General features: G+C 44.5%; 2 protein-coding genes across 2 annotated transcripts in view; one reads left to right on the top strand and one right to left on the bottom strand.

The window, feature by feature from the left end:
• The window catches only part of LOC131264442 (putative mediator of RNA polymerase II transcription subunit 26), an 11803-nt gene extending 5452 nt beyond the window's left edge, over positions 1-6351 (top strand). The window contains exons 7-10 of the mRNA XM_058266745.1: positions 5344-5426; positions 5504-5721; positions 5803-6005; positions 6084-6351. Of these exons, the coding sequence (XP_058122728.1) occupies positions 5344-5426; positions 5504-5721; positions 5803-6005; positions 6084-6128 (549 nt within the window). The 3' untranslated portion in view covers positions 6129-6351. The remainder of the gene's footprint in view (positions 1-5343; positions 5427-5503; positions 5722-5802; positions 6006-6083) is intronic.
• A 1000-nt stretch (positions 6352-7351) lies between these two features.
• Positions 7352-15579, bottom strand: LOC131264441 (nuclear factor related to kappa-B-binding protein). The gene is made up of 6 exons (XM_058266743.1): positions 15461-15579; positions 10001-15387; positions 8553-8883; positions 8265-8487; positions 7737-8183; positions 7352-7641 (listed from the first exon to the last, which is right to left on the bottom strand). Exons 2-6 carry the CDS (start codon positions 15345-15347, stop codon positions 7462-7464), a joined length of 6528 nt encoding a protein of 2175 aa, XP_058122726.1. The 5' UTR covers positions 15348-15387; positions 15461-15579; the 3' UTR covers positions 7352-7461.
• Positions 15580-16941: the final 1362 nt, after the last annotated feature.

Below are 16941 nucleotides of genomic sequence, written 5' to 3'. Positions count from 1 at the left end.
TTGCGATTCGACGAGCGCGCGAGCGTAAGGAGCGCGCGAGCGTAAGGAGCCCGTGAGCGCAAGGAGCCCGCGAGCGCAAGGTGCCCGCGAGCGCAAGGAGTCTGCCGGTGTCTGCAGCATGTTTTTGGCAGAAAGCGCCCGGGCTCCTTTCGCTTGCGGGCTCCTTCCGCTAGCGGGCTCCTTTCGCTACCCGGCTTGCAAAGAAACGGGAGAGAAAATGCTCTTTCCGTGCCAACTTACGATAGTACTACTTTTTCGGGCTAGAGTTAGCTTTTACAGCGTGTTCTCTGGAAATGCTCTCTCGCTTGCTTACGCTCTTTCTACCGGTTCGCGCTTTACGCGCTGGTTTCTTTCGTTGTTTTGGGTACACCAGTAGACGAAAAAACAAAAGGATACGTTTTGCTTTGAATTCTTATCCGTTTATTACATCGGATAGGAAAAACATATTGGGAAAGACAAATATAACCGTGTTGTTGCTAGCACTCTGGGGTAAGACACCAACACTTCTATTTTTTCTTCTACCACTTTCGCGAGGATTTACTACCGGACGGTTCTTGAATCCAACGTCCTGGGCCTTCGTAAGCCAACCTGGAGATGGCCATATGTCCGTTTTTCTGAAAACACTACACAAAATCACAATTTTTACTGTTCAAAACGCGCGACCGAACTGTAAGTTCACTGACTGCACAAGTTAGAAAATTAGACTGCGCTGCAAAGCCTGCTTTGGCAGTTTTTTTACTCGCGCCGATCGGCCAAAAGTACGCTGTTCATCTGTATTTCTCCTGCACAATTCAACTCATCTTTCGATTCTCTCTCGTGTAGGCAAACTTTTGCTCACCTCACCGCGCTTCCCCACGTTTCAGGATACCGTAACGTACTCCTCGCCTACGAAAGTACACTCTCTTTGCTTGCCGGGTAGTGATCACATCTACAAACAAAAAATACAAAAACAAAATTGACTACCCTTAAATCTAGTTTGGTGTACACCTGCTATCATATACCTTGTGGCGTTGTGTTTCCTCGCGCTACCGCTGCGCCACGGGCACCCCTTCCCAACTGAAGTTTAGGCACAGTTTTTCTCATACTTGCTTCAATTGATTAATTTTATGCAAAATCTATTCGCAAATGAGTCCCATTTGACTTTTTATCACTTTTGAGTTAGCTCCATGACTAACGTTCAATTTCAATATAGGGTAAAAGTACCCATTTTGGCCCACTTAGGGAAGGGTCACCACAAAATAAATCGTTGCATTAATTGTACCGATCATATTACGATAAACTTGGTATGATAACGTAGAGTAACTATCTAAGCATGCATTAAAATTCATATTGTAGAGTTTATTTGATATTTTCACTGAAAAATTATCAATTTCCGAACACGCTTTTTGTCGCTATTTTGGCCCGCTTTGCTTCTATTTTGGCCCACCTGTGTTCCAGTTTTGGCCCACATGAAAAATGCCTTTTTTATGTGTTTTATGGTTTTAATAATCTTTATAATAATTTAGAATGTGCTATTAACTCTTACTTTTGTTAAATAAGTAAGACAAAATGTTTAATCCGATATTTTAATATCCACTTTTTTGCAAGATCATCGGATTTTCGTTTAGACAATTTCTGACAGCCAGCTGTCAGTGTCAGAACGCATACAAATTTCGTTTCAATCGAAACCAGATTTCCTTGCATCTATTTTGGCCCACTTTTGCATCGAAATTAAAATTATTTCTCGTGCTCTAAAAATTCAAGTAACGTTTTGATAATTCCTAATAACACTCAAAGCTATAGAAAAACATTATTTTAGAATTTTTTACGCAGTGGTTGCTTATATCTCAAGGTGGGCGAACTATCTGCCTACGGCATGGTTTTTTAAAAAAGAGACAGCTTCGCAGTTTTAAGCGATTTTCTCGAAAAATATTTATGCAATCGCCTCCAAATTTGGTGTTTAACAAGAATAAATTGACCTCAACACTAAAAAAAATGTTAGGGGGCATTTTTATTTGAAATCATTGAAATAATTGGTCTACTTTCTAGTGGGCCAAAATACCCTCACTCAGCCTATTTAAAAAAAAAAATAACGAAAATGGCTATTTAGTGCATGCAAATGTGAAAAAAACACCAAATTGACTGCGTCCCATATTGAAAGTACCCGCATAACAGTCCCATATATGATTTCTTTGCTTAAATTAAGTATAAGTCATAGTTATTGAAACTTGAACAATTTTGTAACATAAAGTAATTAAAATAAACATCAAATGGATGTAATTCAAGTGTTTTTAACGAATTAGGCACTGTTATAGTGCAAACACGTGGGGGGTCCGCGACAGCCGAGCGGTAGCGCCGGTTAGAAAATCGACCCACGAGCGCCGGGGCTCACCACCTCGACGGCGTTGGTTTGAATCCCAACCGAGACCGGACCCTCCCCGGTACGAGAGGACTGACTATCCACGTACAACAGGGAAACAAGTCTCGTAAGCCCTTAACGGGCATGCATGACCAAGGGCATGAATGGCGTAACGACCTCCAAGAAGAAGAAGAAGAAAGTGCAAACATCCGTATGGAATGAAAACCCGAACATCAATGTTTTGACGTGCTAGGTAAACAAAGTATGCTATAGGATGGGACTAATATCACTATCCGCAAACCGAACCGTTTGAGAACGTTTCCCGAAGTTTTGTATGGGACACGAAGCGTTGTTGTTGGAATTTGCCTGATTTTGCCATAACAGTAGCGTCATCTGGTGGTCCTTTTGTAGAACTATCACTCGATGCATTGAACTTCTTGCACGAGCGTGATTCTACGTTGTTTTGAGAAGAATATTTATCAATGCTCTTTGCAAACCCCAACTTAAAATCAGTTACTTGTTATATGTGCTTTCAATACTTTGATTAATATTGTAGCCCGAAACATCTCCTACCCGAAAATGAAAGGAGAGGAGGCGCGAAGGCGTGAGCGGAAGTAAAAAGCCAACTGTGTATCATCATATTAGATTCTTAAAAACTATTGAAAATAAAATAACTTTCATCAATTGCATATTCCTGGAACAATGAACAGCAAATTGAACAATAATTAACGTGGTGCATTCTGCCCCTGGGCTTAAACCATTTGGAACAAAAACTTAAACTGCATTTGGGGATTTAATCAAACAAAATTAGTTGGATATAATCAAACAAATACCGCATGCGTGATAATGTTTGCACCATTTAGAAAAAACCATTCTCCATGCGCTTGCGGAATACACTGCAGTTCCTTAAAATGCAGGCTATGGTTTACCGGAGGCTAGTCATACTTGGGCGGCGTTTAGAGTAAGCCTTGACCTTCATAAAACGCCATTGTGACTAACCCGGAATCCAGCATGGGGGCCATATATGTTTCGACCAGAACATTAGCTGTACCGGCCTCTAGTTTTGGGTGCGTTTCGAGGGATAGGGCGGAGCCTCGTGGAAAGTTATCTAACCTTATCCCTGTCCAAGACCTTTTCCACGATCCACCGGGATATTCCTATGGCAATATGTTTTTGAGATAGTTGCGCATGAGACAAATCGCGAATACACTGCTACTTGGTCATGATGCAAGTCCTTAACTAAGTAAAACGTGGTTTTTCGTTCACAACCTATTTAGGTACGAGTTAAGGATTAAGTTGATGCTAAGAAAGCCAATGATGTGTATGCCCAGAGAAAACAGGAACTATATAAGTAAGATCGTGCAAACATTTTCACGCATACGGTAAATTATAAAAAAAATTTTAACCGGTAACAAATATTTTTGAAACAGTATTCTAAATTACTGAACATTTTACGATATTATAATTTTGTATGAATTTACATTCCCTGAGTAATTAAATATTTGAATCCACGCGCACGCTTAGAGCCGAAATGCATGCTTTCAAGATTTAAACAATTGCCGAAAGCTACGCCAAACGCTATGAGAGGAAAAATGGAGCAATATAGAAATGTGAGAGAAATGTAAACAAGCTGAGGAAAAAAGTGTGATTGCACGATCCACTGCTTTTATAAACAACTTAGAGCGCGCCGCATGCAACTGTTCCGTAGCCTTACTGGTAGAACGGCTACCGCTAGAAACTTTTCACAAACCTGAAGTACCATGTCTAAATATAGAATCACAGAACTCTACATCTAGAACCCGTAGAAAAACAGAACCCTACATAGCTTCCTCCTCTGAGTCTCTCTCCAAAGCGTGGTGTGGTGCAAAAGAGCGTGAGTAAGAAACGCGCTTTTTTTTTCGCTCATCAAACCGCTGCTCCAAACGAGCTCAAAACGTTCTCGCGACAGAATGTGCCGCGCCCGAAGACGGTATTTTTCGTCTGCAAGAATACCTTCTTCGAGCAGTAGTGCACGACCGCTATTCTGCCCCCAAAAACGCTCGGTTTGCGGATAGTGATGCCAGTATTTTTTCGCCTTCGAAAGTGTCCTGTCCCCCATATGGTTTATTTTTGTTCTCAACGAAATGTTTATGTTACAATACAAAAGTAGTGATAAACCAATCATAGATTTTGTATCATTAATAACAGCAAAACATTATCTAATGTAAAAATGTTCAATCGTTATTTTCTCAATGTGGTGATTTTGCAAATGGGACTCATATGCAAGTATGGGCAGTATATTAACATGGTTTCGTCGACTAAAGGTAATAGTACTAAATAGCATTTTCACCATATAGCAAAATTTAAGATTGTCAAACTCAAAATACTGAATGAAAACATTCTTCCGTTTGAAATTTGTTTCTACCCGGATGAAATCGGGTTAATCAGCTAGTGCTAAATAAATAATAATATTTTTCTTCAGAGTTACAGTCTTTCACTCACCACTCACGCAAATGCAAACGGATTCTTGGACCGTCAAAGAATGCAGGTCTACTGTAAAGCACTGTAAAGTGGTTAATCATAAAACTTACTTCTTGGAACACTAAACAGATTCCACAGTAGAAAATTCATAGCAGTCTAGGATCTACCGCAATGATCTGTATTGGATAGGTAGATGGTGTAGACACTACTAACCGAAGGGTCGAAAAACATACTTCTGCGAGGTCTCCTGTGAAACGCGGTATATCCTAGAAAGCTACAAATTATCTGTTTTAGCCCATTTCGAGTTCTTAGTTGTAAGTTTGGTGATTCTCCATGATTCAACTTGTTTTACAGTAGGGTTGCATCGTTTGACGATAACAGTACACTGCTGGATTTGCTAGTTGGTGAGTAAAAGGCTGTACCTTTTTTGGAAAAAAGTCCCTTGGTCAACTAGAAGCTGATTTGAAAACGGGGTGTCAAAAAACACTTTTTACTTTAACTTTTTTAATAATGTTTATGTTATCTCATATCATTCTATGGAACAGGTGACCAATCCAAGCGCTGCAAACGATGAAGGCATAACGGCACTGCATAACGCAATCTGTGCGGGACATTTTGAGATAGTAAAGTAATTATCGTCTTTCCAGTCCGAATTGCGTATGCGATGCAGGAGCCGAACATTAATTTCGATTCCTCTGCTTTTAGATTCCTGGTGAAATTCGGTTGCGATGTAAATGCGCAAGATTCCGACGGGTGGACACCGCTTCACTGTGCGGCAAGTTGCAACAATTTGCCGATGGTGAAATTCCTGGTAGAGTCTGGAGCCTGTCTGTTTGCGGCCACGCTGTCCGACCACGAAACGCCGGCCGAAAAATGCGAAGAAGATGAGGAGGGTTTCGACGGGTGCTCGGAATATCTTTACAGTACGTATGAGCAGAAAATTCAACCAACACATATGGGATGGTTCTAACTTAGGACTTCTTTTTTTTTTTTTTTTTGCACAGGTATACAGGAAAAACTGGGCATACTAAACACGGGCGAGGTGTACGCCGTGTTTTCGTATGAATCTCAACAACCGGATGAGTTGAGCTTTTATGTCAATGATAAGCTAATCATCATACGGAAGGGAGATGAAGCGGAGCGGGAATGGTGGTGGGCACGCGATTCTACCGGCAGCGAAGGTTACGTGCCGAGGAATCTATTGGGCGTAAGTATGAAAGAAAAATGAACTGTGAATATTTCGTTCATCATTTAATTTAATTTTTCTTCTCACGCCATCTTCCAGCTCCATCCGCGTCTAGCCCCAATGTATATTGACGAAAACAATTAGGATAGGGGTTTCGGGTTGCATAAGACGATAGCAATAGACAATGTTATAACGGAATGAGGAACTTGCAAAAAAAGTAGTTTATCTAGCAACGCTCTGTTATATTTATGTCATCTTCAAAACAAACTCGGTAGTGAAAACGTTTAGACGTCCCTATATGTGAGTGGTATTTCCGGTATAAACATAGCTGATAATAATACCGAATAAAAAGAATTTTACTTGACCCAATGCACTATGTAAGTTTCTGAATTGAGTTTGCATGCCCGAAAGCAAAAAAAAAGTCAATTATATTATATCAATTTATATTACTTTTTAACCTGCTTCAATGCAATCGTAGAAAAGTACAAGTCGTCATTAGAATGGCACTAGGCGACCAAGTCCGTAGGCTTTTTAAAATGAGGTAAAAGGATGCCGCTGACGAAACCGCCAGTAAAACCGGCATACGGACTTGGAGCACTTTGCCAGGCCAAGAAGAAAAAGATACTGGAATACACCCTGGAACAGAGAACATCGAAACATTCTCCAACGCACCCCGCGGCTGCGGAACAGGACTGTCCGACGAAGAAACCATGGAAGTGCTCGAGCGTAGAAACGAGGCGATGCTACGCGTGCACGAGGCAGTCTCCGAGCATGAGCTGGAGGAAGCCAGGCCCGACATCGCTACTCCAAACGCACAGCTAGTGGCAGCACAACCGGCGCAGTGGAGCCTCTCTCACCGACGCAATCATGCGAGGCATCAACCCGAGCAGGTTCATCCTCCAACACCCAGTTAAGACGCCAGGGAAAATGCTGGGAGCTTTCAGCGAGTGCTTCGGGAAGGTTTTTAGGGGGTAGTAAACGGAAGTAAATCAATTGGTGGGCAACCATGTCAATTGTATCTCGTTTGAGCCCATCGTCGAGAGCGGGATAACTTTGGTCTGTTGATCCAAAGGTTGTCTCTGGAAGCCTCTCGGCGACATTCGCTTTGCCCTTCAGGGGATCGTCGCGTGGCACAACGTCCGTAAAAGATTTTTGTCCTTCCGAAACCCTCCCATCCTAGCCCTTATTGGTGCACATGCGGGATGGGGACAAAGGGACAGAGAGTTCGTCTACGAGGACGATCATATAAAAAAGAAGAAGAAGATACTTTTGTTTTCTTCGAGTATGTGAAAGGTGCAGGCCACTCTTCTCATATCAGAGTACTTATTGAAAAAGAAACAATTTGTTGGAGACATCATCAATTTTCCTAAAGTTAATTTTAATTTTATTACACGGACTAAACTATGCTATGCACTAATAAGTGTACGCGGAGTGTACATCAACAAATTTCGGAATTCCTTTGGAAAGCTGTACAGAGTTACTTTTTGCATTGCTTGCTGACCGGTATTACTTTTAAGCGTTTTATATTGATCGGACCAGAGCTCTGGAATCCTGAGGGTAGTATTATCGGCTGAGTTAGCAGATGGCCACTGGATGTAGCTAGTACAACTCGTTGAGAATTTGGCGCGGTCGGTTTTGTTTGACCCATTTCGATGATCTGAGAATTTGCAGAGAGATTGGCCGTTAGTTTTAGTAACATTTGATACTGTTGTGTCACAGTGTTGGTAGGAAACGATTACGCTTCAAACAAACCTTTGCAGTAGTATTGCTGGGTGTACTGCTTCCGGGTTGAATTTTTACAATTGACTTTGACATGACGCCCGCAGCAACGGCACTGTTTACGGAAATACTCTTCGGTGCATTGGGCATAGCGCCGGTAGCGGCGTTTCCACTTATGCTAAGTGGTGCCGCCTGCGGTTGTTGAGGCAGTACGGTGCATCCACCAGCTGTCGTTAAAATAGTACTCGGCGCGGAAATAGTTTCTCGCTGTGCTGCGCTACCATCGGACAGAATGGTATGGTGCTTCTGGTGTGTCAGTTTTCCGGCCGTTGCTGCCTGTATGGTTTGAACCTTCACCAGCTGATTCCCAAGCATAAGGGTTTGCGTCTGCATGTGGCCGGTTTGACTCACGTTCGTTCCACTCGCGCCTGCGGTGCCATCTCCTTCTCCGCTGGACACTGAAGATGCATTTATAACATTCTGGATGAAAACAGGGGAATGAATATAAGAAACATGTTTGACATTGGGTGAACATTTCTAATCTATCTTCATATGCCGTACCTTTCCTTTTGCACTAGGGTCAATCTGCAGAACATTACTGTAGTTTGCATTCGATGTGAGCACCATAGTGCTGCCGGTTCCGGCACTGCTATTGCTGTTCGTAACAATACCAGTCGCCGTATTGGCCGAAAGGGATGAACTAGCAGACAACGATGAACTGTTTGCAATGATAATTGGCTTTCCACCGATGTGTGCAATGTTCAAATTTCCCGCATTCATTATACTGCAAGTAAACGTCCGATGGTGAGTATTTTAAGCGGTAAGTATCCAAGAATAAATGTGACCTACCTTAGTGAAGATCCACCTTTCATTTTAGTAGCAGCCACGTTCCGTACGCCTATTATTTTTGCATTCAGGAATTCACCACCGGAACCACTTAACACCGTGGATGTCATCGATGTTTTCGGGCCTATGATGGTGCCCTGCTGCTGGCCGGAACTTGCGCTTGCGATATTCGAGGCAAAGAGCTTAATCTTGTTGGCTTGAGGCAGTTTACCGGTACCCGTGGCATGTGGAAGCACCGTGGCGCAGGTTGCTGCCGATACGGTGGACACTGCGCCGATACTGGTCAACGCTGCACTCCCGGAGACGTGGGTAGAGGCAGGTGATTTTAAACCATCTGCAAAGGAAAAGGAATACAAAAGTACAATTTTGGTTTTGGTTTAACACGTTCCGTACCGCGTCACCCAAATATGGGTGACAGCAGTTCTAGTTCTTAAAAGTTTTCGACCCATAAATAAATGAAAATGCAACATAAAAATTATTGTAATATTTTATATAATTTTTTGGGAAGCTAAATTTTTGCTTGGCCTTCGAAAACAATCGATTTAACAAATATTATAAACAAATTTTAATCTGAAAAATTGTACTAAACATTGTGCTAAAACGCTTGTTATGCAACGTGTTAATTAGATAATTATAGCATCGAATCCCAAAAGAGACTAGATCCTTCCCTGTACGAGAGGACTGACTAACCACGTAGGGAAAGGGAATAAGGCTAGTCTGCCCCCAATGGGGCTGGCATGGCCGAAGCCGGTTGTTACGCCAAGTAAAAAAAATCCAAATTACTCTAAAACATTCTTCTTCTTTGGCGAGAATTTACTCCAGTACGGCTATTGAATCCAGCTTCCTGGGGATAACCTGGAGACATAGACCTCTATTGGTTAAGGACCGGCTACTAAGGCCATATGTCCTGATTTTCTGTACGTGTCACATTTTGACTGCCACCATGCGACCAGGAGCATTGCTAACCAACAACGCTAGTGCGCAGTCAAATTATGGATGTTCACCCGCCGTCACGAAAGGAATATTTCCTTCCGTTTGTCAGATCGCACGAAACTCGTGATCCGCTTGATTACTCAAACAGCACGATTACTTATCTGACTTGAGCTCCAGCTCGACGTCACCATGCGGCCGTGCCGTAAGATAACCTTACTTTTCGCTAACTATTTCAGGAACCCCGTGCACTGCTAACGATCCACTCTGGTGCACTGCCGAACTGGAACGCTCTAAAACATTCAATTCGCTGTTAACGTGCTTATCGTTATGATCGTAAGAGCACGAACGCAAACATAATCTTATTTTGTCTTTTTAAATGTGGCGAAATTATAGCATTCATAAAAGAGCGGTCAAAAAGACCGCTAAAAAGTATTCGGCCAAGATTACAAAACAATATATTCTAGTGTTAATTACAAATCGGTCTATGATAGTAGAAAATTAGTCGACTTCTCGCTTACCGTTAACATCTTGTGCCATCGAGGAGACGATTGTTATCGGCATATTTGCCGGGCGGTTCGTAGTTCCGGCCGTGCTGGGCGTCACGGAAATAATGTTTCGTGCGTTCTGCGCCAGCACCGCGTATTGATGGCCACCTCCGCTGACTGAGGTAACCGGTGAGACACTTGCAGTAACCTGAGTACCGGTGGCGACATTGGTGGTATTGGTAGAAAATTGCAAAAACTGCGGTTGCCCCGCCTTGCCCGTACTGGCAATCTTCAAGAAGGTATTTCCAACAACGCCACCGGGCAAGTTGGCACTGGTGGTGGTTGTGATGCCCTGCTTCTGCAACAAGCTTTCAAGCGGTATCAGCTGTCCGGCGGTGCTAACATTCGGTGTCACCGTCACCTTCGACACGATCGGCGAAGAACCGTCCTTCCGCAGCTTGGCTTGATGGATGGTGCGCGTTTGTGGGGACAGCTGGGTTGTTACTGGCGAGGTACCATGTACTCCCGCTGTTTTAATCACCGTCGTCGTACCAGTGGCCGTTTTGAGCACGCGCATCATTGCCGTTGATCCGGCTGCTGCTGCAGAGACGGCTACCACATTACCGGTGGCCACCGTCGCAGCAGGTAGCATGGTGTGAGTACCGGCTGAGGTGAGGATACCAGACGGATGCACTTTCATCATTTTCATCCCCGCCGACATCGGCGACATTGGCGAGGATACGGCGATTGTCGTGGTGGAGTTGGCACTGCCGGAGTTGCTTGCCAATCCCGACCCGCTAGCTGGTACCCCACTCACGCGGGTAGGCGTTATTCGAACGATTTGGGGCGACAAGGCTCGGATAGTTTGATTTGCGTTCGGGTGGTGTTGAAGCTTGAAGGTGGAAACGGCTCCAGCTAACCTTTGGTTTTCTTGCAGCAGCGACACTGTGGCCGCCGGCTGATTTGTCGTTTCTCCCGCCTTTGATTCACCCGAAACGGGGGCTGCTGATGACGTAACTACCTGGGTTGGACCGATTTTCTTGGCCGTCAAAATTTGCTGTTTCTGCTGCTGGCAGAGTAAGTTCTGCAAAATTTGTTTCTGCTGGGCCGGTGTCAACACGGATTGCTGACCCTTGGCCAGAGTTATAGTGCTGATGAGGTTAGTCGCTGGTCGTATCACGCGGTGGGTGGCATTTGTTGGAATGATTGTCGCCGTAGATTGCGACCCACTGACGGTAGTCACCAAACCGGAAGTCTTGAGCGTAATGCTTGGCGATCCAGCCATACTGTTGGCTGGAGTGTACGCAGTGCTACTGCTCACCACTACTCGCTGCGGTAGCAGGTTTGCGGTAGTAAGGGCGGTAGAGACCACAGCGGAAGGCGTGCTTTGCGAAAGAATGGAAGCGCCGGAAGCCGGCAGTGTCTTGATGTGTGATGACCCGGTAGACGTAGTGAAAATCGGTTTGGGACTCGGCGCTACCACACCGACCATAGTGGAAGATACTTTGACCCCAGGGTTTCCTCCGGTCGAGCTTACGATCGTTGCATTGCTCAGGGGAAATTGCAACGCTTTCGTTTGGAGAAGCATTTGGGACGATACTCCCGGAGACGACTGGTCAGGGACGCCAGCACCAGGCGCGTTTGCTGGGCCCGAGGCAACTACTATTCCTGTGCTGTTGTTGTTCAATTGGCGAATGGATAGTACCGAACTGCCGGGTTGCACTCTTTTCTCTACCTCCGTGGCACTGGACACTAAACTGGAAGACGACTGTAAATGGGTTGAGGCCGGTGACGATTGTAGCACGATCGGCATCGAGGGAGCTTTTCGTAATCCGACCGTTGAAACAATGCTGGCAGTTTCCGGAGTGGGCTTAGCAGTGGACACAAAGGCTGATACGAGCACATTTTTTTGCGGTAACGTTAAATACGAAGGAACCGCGTTTTCTAATGGTGACGAGTTCTCCATCTGCGCCCCGCTGACGGTGTTGGTGTTACTGCTCGGACCATAAACATTTGCTGGCTTGGTTGTCAACGATAGAGAAGATTTCGGAATTTTTATCGTCTTCACGCTGCTGCCAGTTGATGTAATGATAGTAACAGATCCACTTGTTTTTGGTACTATATTCATTGTCGGCTCTGTTGGCGATTCCGTTGATGCGAGCAGTGGCTGTTGTTGAACTGTGTGACTCCTGGACTGTTCAGGCTGCACTACCTTCTTTGTCAATGTGCCTCCAGCAGAATAGATTTCATCGGGTGTTGCGTTTGAAAGTACGGACAATGGTTGTTTTTTCAGCAGAGATGTAGCCGGTTTGATGGAAGGCGATGCAACGGGTGCAGAAACAACGGGAGTCTTTATCGCAACAGCATTACCACTAGTTGCACTGGATATTTCTAAATGACTTGTTGCGCCACTAGATAAGTCCCCACTTCCGGGCTGCTCGTGGGCCATGTCTACTGAGCTTAAACTGTCCGTGGGAGCACTTTCCACGGACGCAATTTTCGATGTAGGTGAGGCATTTTCCTTGTGACATTTCGTCGATTTCCTGACAACGGTTTTTTTATGCTTGGTGAAGCCTTGATACTGAAGATGCAGGCGTTCGAATTCCTCCTCCGTGCGGTTTCGGTGTAAGTAGATCCAAATCTTACGCTTGGCATCATACTTTACGCATGGATCATGTTCGGTGTGCATCCGATCGAGAGCCCCGCTGACGATAGTCTGCAGAATTTGGTCGGTTGCGGTAGGGGATATGTACTGTGACGATTTGAGAAGTTCACAGATGTCCGCTCGAGTGCCTTCACCATTTGGTAGGCGGGCCGTTGCATCTCTAACCAGCGTGAGAATGGTGACGAAGTTTGGTCGATCTGCCACAAGCATGCTGTGTCCGCGGGCTTTCGATATACCCGGCACCTGCGTGTAGATGCCTTTCACCGGACCCACCACACTGTCGTACGAGTGCTGTTTGTACGTGAAGGCCATGTGAGGATTTTCATAGCGCAGTTTCTCTTGCTCACGAAAACTGCGTACCTCTTCATCGGTCGCCTTCCTTACAGCCCAATCGGTGGGGAAACGAGGAGGCGGAGGTGAAACAGAGCGTTCACTGACTGATCCGTCGTCATCCACATGGCTACTGCATAGTGCTCCCAAAGACATCGAACCTGCTGTTGGAACCTCGGCTAGCATGGGACTTCCGTCCCCGATGGTTGTCATTGATGAGATCGATGACAGGGATGAGGAAGATGACGAGGATGAGTTTGACGAGAGCAGCAGCAGCTTGGTATTCGTAATACTGTTCTTGTTTTTACCTTTTGCCGAAGATACCAGTGCCGTCGATCCTGTTGCACTGCCAGCGGTATTTCCAGTGGTCGGGGTTACGACCGCTCCGTGCACATTTGTTGCGATGGTCGGCGTTTTCGGGTGCCTTCCCGTGAAAGTCAATTCCATTTCCATCTTGCGACTCTGCCAAAATGCACACAGCGGCATGAGACGACAATCACCGTCCCGAGAGGCACCAATCCACTGGAGGATATTTAGTGCGACTTTATGCTCTATGTAGGGAACGAAATCTTCTGGCTGATGTTGGAAATCTCCCGTAAGAAATTGCACCGCAGATTGTAGTGTAACGTTCCATTCACCGTTGTTCTGATATTCATCGTACCAGCTATTACGTGCTGCCGTCGTGCTCTTTGCCCATGCATCCAGCTTCAGTTGTAACTCCCCCATTGTTGACCGATGGTCCGGATTGGAGCAGAAAAGGTCACGGACCAAAGATAGGAAACATGCGTGGGTGTCGTTTCCATTTAATATATCCACCATCACTGGTCCAGAGCCACCCTCGATTTCGCTGCTGGGTTTTACCATCGGGGGTGTATGATGTTTCTTTGTGGATGCAACGATTTTCTCATCACTTTGATCTGCAAAGCCAGGCTGGTCCGGTGTTACCGTTGGGAGCAGTGTTTCAATATCCTCTTGCTTACACTTCGCAGCTGCCGGTAGCTTTATATCCGTTTGCTCATTCGATAGGTCAAACGTGGAGGATGATATTTGTTCGACTTTCGGTATGAGTTTACCATCATTTTCGAAGGGTTCTACTTTCGCAACCACCGAGTCCGTTTTCATCATCGCCGTATTTGGGATATACTTCATATCCTCTTGATCGGAGGACATTCGACTTGCTTTGATCGATTTTAAAGATCTACCTTTTTCAATATCTTCTACAGATCCGTCGATCATCGCTTCAGGCATGTACACTTTTGGTAATGGTAAGATTCTTCTGTACCCAGCTGCCAGTTGTGTACGACTCACAACATCTTTCAATTTCATTCCATCTAAGTCAAGCTCCGGATGGTTCGGTTCCTCTACCTTTCGCTTGCGGTACTGTAGCAACAGTTTCTGGTAGTGTTCGTCCGTTACTACAAATAATTTTGGTGTTACAAAGTTCGTACCATCGAAAACATTGGTACCGATGCCGCTAGTGCCACTAGGGTGCGATGTTCGTTTGTGGCCGCCTCCAAAGGCAGCATTATTTCCGTGAACCGATCCGTGTCGATGTAAGGATTGCGAATTGTCGCTAGATACGTGCGGAACAGCACCGAACATTCTACGTTGCTTGCGCACAGGTCCGGAGGGTATTGCATCGAGACAGTCTTCCTCATCGGAGATACTTAACGGTATACCTGCTAATTCAGAGACGCTACAAATTTCTCGCAAATATCGTTTTTTTGCATTTATACGACATTTTTCCATTTGCTTTGTGCCGTGAAGCTGTCGAGCCCATCGATTGCGATAACCAGAAGGCGCAAACCTAGGAGGAAAAGCAGGGGGCATGAAGCTCCCTCCATTAGCTTGTAGTTCCGCCAGTAGAGTGGCTTCTCGAGATAGCACCACATTTTGGGCTAACCGTGCCATTCTTTGAAGCTCCAACATTTTTCTCTCCTTCCGCAATGATTTTCCTAAACTGCATCGCAATTTTGCAATGTCCGAACGGAAGTTTCCTTCTGCTAGATTGTGCTGGAACACGGTCATTTGATCCGTTCCAAACCGATGCAATTTATGTGCAAATAGGTCATGCACCAGCTTAGTTGGCTCCAATGGTCGGTCTTCCGGAGATATAGGTAGGAATTTGATCAAATGCTGCCGGCAATTTTGCGGCAGCGAATCCCATAGCGACGGTGAAAAGAATTCATGGAAAATAGTGGCATTTTCGCACAGATCTTTAGGCAGCATAAACTTGTCGCTAAGGATCGAGTTTTTTTCAAGCAGGCTGGTGTTACTTTCATCCGAATCACTGCCCGAGCTGGACACATACGAGTTGTCGGTAAGAGTGTCGGCGCCACAGTCCGCATCTGCAGCAGATTGATCATTGTTATGTTGCTTCTCCATCTAACTTCGGTGGGTTATAGCATTATAATCTGGGTAGTTTCTGTAAAACAAACGAAGTAACTACTCTGTGATTCAGCTTATTGACCATGGCAATTCATTGCAACAAGACCAACCTTGGATGTAATCAATGATTACGGTGGTGTGTAGTTTGTTTTGAAATGGGACTCCGATGTATTTAGTTGGAATCTTATACTTAACCGCACTAATTACGATGTAATTTATCTTTTGTCTGGATATTCCGCAACACACGAGTACGTTCAACACCAACACAAGAGACTATGCGCTGTTTTCCTTAAACAATTTGCAAGGAAAATCACTAGGCAATTATGAAATCAAGCATATCTAGGCGAGAGGGAACCATGGTGTTTGACAGCTCACTCCGCTGAGCAGAAGACGTTTATAATGTAGTGAAATTGAAATTTCACTCCGGCTCAAACCGATTTTAAGCTAAATTGCAATTTGTCAAACTAGTTTCAAACAAATGGCAGAGCACGATTAACCCATCTCGTTTCAACATTATCTCTTGACTCTTCACAGTCCTGGCAGTTTAGAAACTGACAACAAAACAAACCGCGCATATCGTTCAAATTATCATTCGAATATCTTGCTCGCACATGGTTTTGCAGTATAGTTTTGATAATATTATAACTTTTTTCAAGCTAGATTTCTACGAGGCTTTGCGTAATATAGAGGATGACTTTGCAACTATATTTAAAAGCAACTATGTGGTGAAGTCATGGAAGCCAACACCCACGATAAAAAAACACCAAGTGCACATGAGTTGCACATGGTTTTCAAACAATTTACAATATTTCAGTTCTAACGGTAATGAAATTAAATCATCAGATTATCAAATTAATTGTGTACATAGATGGAAACAGCTTACATTGCTCCAAGATTGAATGAAGATTCATCTACTTAAAGTTTGAAGTGCTACTTATCAACTGCATAAGCGCATGCGCTACACGATTTTTGCTCATCCTTGGCTACTCGCAGTTACATCGAATCAGTCGCGAGAGATCCGCTAAGCAAGTTGCCCGGTTTTTGCAGACGGAAGCTAATCTAGACGAATCTTCGAAGTACAAAACGGAAGTGCGACCAGCGTTAAAAATACGATCAATTGTCGATAATCGGAAATCGGGGAATCATAAATCGTACAACGACGAAACTTGTTGACTTCGATTTTGCGTAAGGTAAGAAGAAAGGTGGGCAGTTGAAGCGCGTTTTTCCGGAATTGCCATTGAGTAACCCGTAATAGGGAGCTCTATTTTTAACTGGTAACAAAAATGTGTATGAAAGTACAACGGGAAAAGTTCCGTGGACCGGAGTAGGCAATGTGTTTCATCAGATCCGGGCCCGGTAGTGTCGAGAATTGAGTGATACGCGCTTGCGCATAATTGATGCTTGAAAGTAAGAACGCGTGATTTGTACTATTTGTTCGTTTTTTTTTGCGCTATGGCATGATTTAGCTGAAACCAAAAAGGAAGAAAAAACACAATTAACAGGCGTATAATGAATCAAGTGGTTGTGCAGTGAAAGTGTTCTGTAATGCGCGTGGATCATACCGACTGTCGATCGAATATTTAATATGTTG

The sequence above is a fragment of the Anopheles coustani genome, chromosome 2, assembly GCF_943734705.1.
Source record: "Anopheles coustani chromosome 2, idAnoCousDA_361_x.2, whole genome shotgun sequence".
Lineage (NCBI taxonomy): Eukaryota > Metazoa > Arthropoda > Insecta > Diptera > Culicidae > Anopheles > Anopheles coustani.
The sequence above is the reverse complement of the archived record's forward strand: the minus strand, read 5'-3'. Positions and strand labels throughout refer to the sequence as shown.

Bases quoted from the DNA above. Each gene is read 5' to 3' on its own strand.
- LOC131264441 (XM_058266743.1), bottom strand. From the start codon at position 15,347: ATGGAGAAGCAACATAACAATGATCAATCTGCTGCAGATGCGGACTGT. The intron at 8,488-8,552 runs GTAGGTCACATT...GTTTACTTGCAG, and splicing joins AAAGGTGGATCTTCACTAAG to TATAATGAATGCGGGAAATT. The intron at 8,184-8,264 runs GTACGGCATATG...GTTTTCATCCAG, and splicing joins ACCCTAGTGCAAAAGGAAAG to AATGTTATAAATGCATCTTC.